At 43.6% G+C, this 6,970-nt stretch overlaps 2 protein-coding genes across 3 annotated transcripts in view; both read left to right on the top strand.

Annotated features, from left to right (window-relative positions):
• Nucleotides 1–5,371, top strand: part of LOC106527805 (bile salt-activated lipase) — a 10,104-nt gene extending 4,733 nt beyond the window's left edge. The window contains exons 5-12 of one of the 2 annotated variants that reach the window (XM_014022794.1): nt 912–1,042; nt 1,171–1,278; nt 2,451–2,574; nt 2,658–2,844; nt 3,080–3,283; nt 3,405–3,602; nt 5,031–5,138; nt 5,213–5,371. In XM_014022794.1, coding sequence (XP_013878248.1) covers nt 912–1,042; nt 1,171–1,278; nt 2,451–2,574; nt 2,658–2,844; nt 3,080–3,283; nt 3,405–3,602; nt 5,031–5,138; nt 5,213–5,279 — 1,127 coding nt within the window. In that variant the 3' untranslated portion in view covers nt 5,280–5,371. Of the gene's footprint in view, nt 1–911; nt 1,043–1,170; nt 1,279–2,450; nt 2,575–2,657; nt 2,845–3,079; nt 3,284–3,387; nt 3,603–5,030; nt 5,139–5,212 lie in introns of those variants that run through there. The other variant, XM_014022795.1, reaches the window with a different exon arrangement.
• Nucleotides 5,272–6,970, top strand: part of dok2 (docking protein 2) — an 18,851-nt gene continuing 17,152 nt past the window's right edge. Inside the window, exons 1-4 of the mRNA XM_014022793.1 lie at nt 5,272–5,360; nt 6,007–6,337; nt 6,424–6,561; nt 6,628–6,795. Of these exons, the coding sequence (XP_013878247.1) occupies nt 6,278–6,337; nt 6,424–6,561; nt 6,628–6,795 (366 nt within the window). The 5' untranslated portion in view covers nt 5,272–5,360; nt 6,007–6,277. The remainder of the gene's footprint in view (nt 5,361–6,006; nt 6,338–6,423; nt 6,562–6,627; nt 6,796–6,970) is intronic.

Below are 6,970 nucleotides of genomic sequence, written 5' to 3'. Positions count from 1 at the left end.
AGATAAGATAAGATAAGATAAGATAAGATAAGATAAGATAAGATAAGATAAGATAAGATAAGATAAGATGAGGTGAGGTGAGGTAAGGTAAGGTGAGATAAGATAAGGAAAGGTAAGAAAACGTAAGTTAAGATAAGATAAGATAAGATAAGATAAGATAAGATAAGATAAGATAAGATAAGATAAGATAAGATAAGATAAGATAAGATAAGATATATTTTATCGTACCCTAAGGGAAATTTGTTGCTGGCAGATGTGCAGTGACTGCAAGACACACAAACACATTAAGAAAAAAAACAGTCCCAGTATAATTGTCAACAAATTAAACAGTTGAACTGAAACATGACATCTGAAACTACATACAGTGAATTAGCACCAAAGATAAAAATATTTCACATCCAACACAGCTCAACTTCATTGATATCATAAAACCAACAATAAAGACAATTGAAATTTGTTTTAAAATAAACAATATCATAATCAACATATAAGATTAAAAACAATAATCAAGGTTTGTTGAGAAAAGAAATGGACGATGGAAGAAAGGATAGTTTAAAACGGTTAACTTTGCAACAAATTGCTCTGTAGCGTTTCCTCGAAGGTAATACTTCGTGATCTGCAAACAGAACATGAGACGGGTCCTGCAAGATCCATTTTGCCTGTTTGATCACAGTGTCCTCATAGACAGACTGCAACGGCTGAAAATGTGACCCAATTATTTTCATTGAGGTTTTCATTATATTAATGAGTCTAGACTTGGACTTTACAGTGAGCCGAACCAAACACCCATGCCATATCTGATTGTACTGCCAAGAACAGCGTTATAGAAGATCTGCATGGACAACAAACAGCTATTTTTCTTTGATATGACCACGAGTCATGAATGTGTAACCAGGTGACCACACCCTCAGGTAACTACGGTCTGTGGGACCAGCACGCCGCCATCTCCTGGGTTCGCAGGAACATCAGGGGCTTTGGAGGAAACCCCGACAACCTCACCATCTTCGGCCAATCAGCTGGAGCCGCCAGCGTCAGCTTCCAGGTCAGAGGTCATAACGCGTGTCAATCACAGCGATTTCCACTTTGTCCAAACGTCCTGCTGATCTGAGCTGATCGTCCTGCTGATCCCGGCTGTTCTGTGAACCAGTCGTGTTTTCATGTGTTTGGCAGATGCTGTCCCCCTACAGCAAAGGTTTGTTCCGCAGAGCCATCACTCAGGGCGGAGTGGCCCTCAGTCCCTGGGCTCTGCAGAAGAACCCCATGGCTCTCACCAAGAAGGTTTCCTGCTGAGCACGACACAAACATCAACATCTTACCTGAAGCTTCTCACACAATCCATCAAATACTTCAAAACATCCCCAGTAAAAAGAACTTCAACCAAAACATGATTAATATTTCAAATACTTGAAATTTTATAAGTTTACTATACTTACCAGGTATGTGCCAGACCACATACTTTACTTGCTACAAACTAACATTCAATGTACTAGGTATGTACCTCATGCCTCTAACCAGTTGGGAAGTACCAGGTACTTGGTAAAATTTAATTACTTAGTGTATGGCAAGTTTGTACTGTGTTCATACTGGATATTTTCCGAGAACGCACTTGGTAAGTACTGTGTAGGGAAATACTTGATAAATTGTATGTTGGTGTGTAGCAGGTACATACCTGATAAGTACTTGGATACGTACTGAGTTCTTACCTGTAAATACCAGTTTTTTACTTGGTACGTACAGAATACATATCGAGTAAGTAGCAGATACCTAATAAATACTTAGTATTTACTGGATAGGTACTTGGACCTTACAGAATACATATCAAGTAAGAAGCAAGTACCTAATAAATACTTAGTATATATTAGGTAGGTACTTGGTACGTACAGAATACATGTCGAGTAAGTAGCAGGTACCTAATAAATACTTAGTATTTACTGGGTATGTACTCATACTTACAGAGTACATATCAAATAAGTAGCAGGTACCTATAAATACTTAGTATTTACTGGGTAGGTACTTGTTACGTACAGAATACATATCGAGTAAGTAGCAGGTACCTAATAAATACTTAGTATTTACTGGGTATGTACTTGGTACTTACAGAGTACATATCAAATAAGTAGCAGGAACCTATAAATACTTAGTGTTTACTGGGTAGGCACTTAGTACTTGCAGAGTACATATCGAGAAAGTAGCAGGTACCTAATAAACACTTAGTATTTACTGGGTATGTACTTGGTGCTTGCAGAGTACATATTGAGTAAGTAGCAGGTACCCTAGCTGGTTTCTATCTGGTACAGACCAATATAATATTCACCAGATTAGTAATAATGACAGGGTACATACTTGGTAAGTACTCTGTAAGTACCAGGCTTTACTGTGTATTTCTACAGAACTAAAGAAGTGAAAAGTACAACAGACCACTGGTTCAGTGAAACAGGTTGTTTGTACAGATTGCTCGGAAGGTTGGCTGCTGGAGAACTGATGAAGATGAAATGCTGACATGTCTGAAGATGAGCGACCCGGTTGGTTTGACCATGGCGGGAAAAATCGACATATTGCTCATTCTGGGCAAAGGTGAGAACACAAGCACAGCTTTGTGCACAAACTCAACTCAGTCTGAACCGCCCAGGTGCTCAGGTGTTCCAGGTCCTGTTCAGGTGTCGTCATGGACATGCTGGAGCTCTCTCCAGTGGTTGACGGTGACTTCCTGCCTGATGAGCCCAGTAACCTGTTTCACAACGCGGCTCAGTTCGATTACCTTGCCGGGACGAACAGCATGGATGGACACATATTTGCGGGAGTCGATGTTCCGTCCATCAACAGCAAAAAGGCCAACACCACAGCGTGAGTCCTGGAGCAGCACAGCAGTTCTTTATCAACTAAAATGTGTTATTGATGAGTTATAATATTCAGCTGGTTTTAGTCCCTCAAGGCTCATTCTTCGGCCCATTAATGTTTAGCTGTTGAATCAAAATCATCCCAACCTGTAAAAAGAACAAGAATCCAGAGAGCAGACTGGTTTCTCACAGCGTTAGGAGGTTATTTTAAGATGTGTGACCTGGTTCTGTTTCCTCCTCAGAGAGCAGGTCAAAGGTCTTCTGACAGGTTTGACTAAAGAGAAAGGGGATGCTGCCGTCCCCTCGGCCTTCAGCGTTTATTCGGTTCACTGGGGTTTGGCTCCAGATCCGGCTATCGTGAAGAAGACAGTGGCCGACATTGAGACAGACTTCCTGTTCCTGGTCCCGACCCAGATTGCCCTCCAGCTCCACGCCAACAACTCGAGGTTAGCAATAATTGATCTCACTCATTTTATTTATTTGATATCACAAACTGATTCTAAACATGAGTTCAGTTTGGACTCTAACACTGATTTTAACTGACCCATAGGGCTTTTTGTCCCTCAGTGGTGCCGGTACTTACTCGTACCTGTTCAACATGAAGACTCGAATTCCTGGATTCCCCCGCTGGGTGGAGGCGGAGCATGCTGAGGACTTGCAGTACTTGTTTGGTAAACCGTTCTCCACCCCGCTCGTCTACTTCCCCCGACACCGAGATCTGTCCCGCTACATGATCGCCTACTGGACCAACTTTGCCAAGACTGGGTAAAACCCCAGAATGCATTGCACACAAAGACAACATTACATCAACAGAACCAGCAAAATATGGACTTCACGGGTTTACGGACCTGTGGATTCCAACTATCCTGCTGGACAGTTATATTTGGAAATTATTTCTCTCTTAGTTTATTATGAAGGTCTAAAGTGGTCCAAAAAACAAATTGGAACTGGTCCTAAGTGGTCTGAACTTTTCTGAAAGTTGTTAAAACTGGTTTGATTTAATTTGGTCTGGTTTGATTTAACTGGTTTAAACTTGTCTGTACTGGTCTAAAAGCTGGTCCTAACTGATTTGTACTGGTCTAAAAGTGGTCCTAACTGGTTTGAACTGGTCTAAAAATGACTCTAACTGATTTGTACCAGTCTAAAAGCGGTCCTAACTGATTTGTACTGGTCTAAAAGCGGTCCTAACTGGTTTGTACTGGTCTAAAAGCTCGTCCTAACTGAAATGAACTGGTCTAAAAGTGATTCTAACTGATTTGAACTGGTCTACAGCTGGTCCTAATTGATTTGAACTGGTCTAAAAGCGGTCCTAACTGGTTTGTACTGGTCTAAAAGCTCGTCCTAACTGAAATGAACTGGTCTAAAAGCAGTCCTAACTGGTTTGAACTGGTCTACAGCTGGTCCTAACTGATTTGAACTGGTCTAAAAGCGGTCCTAACTGATTTGTACTGGTCTAAAAGTGGTCCTAACTGATTTGTACTGGTCTAAAAGTGATTCTAACTGATTTGAATGGTCTAAAAGTGGTCATAACTTATTTGAACTGGTCTAAAGCTGGTTGTAACTGGTTTGAACTGGTCTAAAATGATTTGAACTGGTTTAAAATTGGTTCTAGGTGGTCTGTACTGGTCTAAAAGTGGTTCTAACTGGTTTGAACTGGTCTAAAGCGGGTCCTAACTGATTTTAACGGGTCTAAATGTGGTCCTAACTGATTTTAACGGGTCTAAATGTGGTCCTAACTGATTTTAACCGGTCTAAAAGTGGTTCTAACTGGTTTGAACTGGTCTAAAGCAGGACCTAACTGATTTGAACTGGTTTAAAAGCTGGTCCTAACTGATTTGAACTGGTCTAAAAGTGGTCCTAACTGGGTCTAAAAGTGGTTCTAATTGGTTTGAACTGGTCTAAAGCTGGACCTAACTAATTTGAATTGGTCTAAAAGCTGGTCCTAACTGATTTTAACTGGTCTAAAAGCAGTTCTAACTGGTTTGAACTGGTCTAAAGCTGGACCTAACTAATTTGAATTGGTCTAAAATCTGGTCCTAACTGATTTTAACTGGTCTAAAGCTGGTCCTAACTGATTTGAACTGGTTTAAAAGCTGGCACTAGCTGGTTTAAACTGATCTGAACTAGATTGAACTGGCCTAAACTTTTCTGGGGGCGGTAAACTTTTTTAAACATCTGCTCTCTTCTCTTCAGTGATCCCAACAGAGGCGGCAGTCGTGTCCCGGTTCCTTGGCCAGTTTTCACTAAAACCCACCAGCCGTACCTGATCATCAACGATGAAATGAGCAAATCTTCAGTCAGGTACGGTTCTGCTGACCTGAGCTGGATTTCATGGTTCCAGCCGTTTTAACGTGACGTCTGCTCTGCGTCCTCAGCTACGACCTGAGGGCGTACTACGTGAGGTACTGGACTGAGACCTACAGCCACCTGCCGCCAGCGTGAGAGGAAGAGGAGGAGCAACTCGGACCACCTGTTGGTTCAACATGGCGTCTGGAAGTTTCTGTTCATGTCCAATAAATTAAGGTGAAATCTTCTCTGTTGATCGTTTTTACTTTGTTTTGTAAACAGAAAAATGTAGAAAATGTATCTTTTTTTGTTAACCTCAGAAAGTTACAGTCCACCACTGAAAGGTGTGTGTGCCTGTTAGCAAAATATCTCATGAACTACTGAACAAAACTGACCGCATCCCACTGAATAATCCTTATATAAACATTTACAACTTCTTCACTTTTAAAGCCAGCTCTAATGTAAGATGGCCACCACAGAAACACTGAAATAAACTGTGAATTTGCATTCATAACACTCAGAGTTGTGAAACCGGAGCAGTTCCGTTAGAGGCGACACGGCCGGCTGCAGGACTTCTGGGTCTGGGTTCTGATGAGGCCACCAGGGGGCCCGGGTCCAGCTCCTGATGTGCTTTAAGGTCTTTTATTCAGCTCTGAGAGCACAGAAGGTGCAAAAACAAAGTAAAATCAAAACGTGCACCCAGATCTGAATAAAATCTGAAATAAAAACAGGAGGAGGAGGGGGGAGGAGGAGGAGGAGGTTCAGACTGAAGGAGGAGGTTCAGACCGTCAGTTAGTTCTGCGTTACATGTTGCAACACAGCGCGAGGACAGGAAGCACACATGACACACGCAACGACTTTCTGCATCACACTGATACCACAGAAGGAGGTGAGGCGCAGCAGGAGACGCAGAAACTCTCCAGCCTGGAGCCAGTCGAGCCCGTCCACAGCTGAGGAGGAGGAGAAGGAGACGAGGAGAGAGGAGGAAGTTCCAGAAGAAGGAGAAGACCCGAACGAGGAGTCGAACGCTCGACTTTTAAAGAGTGCCAAAAAGGAGGAAACGAGGAGCAGAGGAATTAAAGGAGACAAACATCCAGGAAGGTGGAGCAGCAGGAGGAGCAGAGGACAAAGAGAGGAGGAGCTGTGGTGCCGTGATGGAGGAGGACATCAGGAAGAAAGGGATGCTCTTCCTCCAGCAGCAGCGTTTTGGAAAGGTAAAACGTTGGTGACGTCACTTCCTGTTACCTTCCGAGCCGCTGTGTCAAACTGTTGTGTGTTTTTTGTGTGTTTTTGTGTGTAGAAGTGGAAGCGGGTTTGGTGTCATCTGTACCGGGACAGCTCCTGCTCCATCTCCAGGATGGAGTTCTTCGAGTGCAAAGACGGCGCCAGCGTGGAGAAGAACGACAAAACTCTGCGCAAACAGCAGGAGCACAAGAAGGTAAGGCCCCGCCCTCCCCTCCTCCCCGTCGCCGCTACCGTGGAGATAACGCCCCCATCTGTCCAGGTGATCCGTATGTCCGACTGCATCCGGGTGACGGAGGTGGAGATGGACGGGTGTCCCCGGGACACGGGGTCCTTCCTGGTGGAGACCACCGAGAAGATCTACGTGTTCGCCGCCGACAGGAGCCAGCTGGACGACTGGACGCACAAACTGTGTGAGATCGCCTTCCCTGTAGGTACACACACACACACACACACACACACACACACACACACACACACACACACACACACACACACACACAATGTGCACAACCTCACGCTCAGAGCACGTGTTCAGGATGACTCTCAGCTACTACTTTGGGGTGCCGTTTGTAAAGTTACACAGTCAAAAATTACCACCAATA

The sequence above is a fragment of the Austrofundulus limnaeus genome, unplaced genomic scaffold, assembly GCF_001266775.1.
Source record: "Austrofundulus limnaeus strain Quisiro unplaced genomic scaffold, Austrofundulus_limnaeus-1.0 Scaffold343, whole genome shotgun sequence".
NCBI lineage: Eukaryota > Metazoa > Chordata > Actinopteri > Cyprinodontiformes > Rivulidae > Austrofundulus > Austrofundulus limnaeus.
This window is presented reverse-complemented; position numbering and strand designations above follow the sequence as displayed.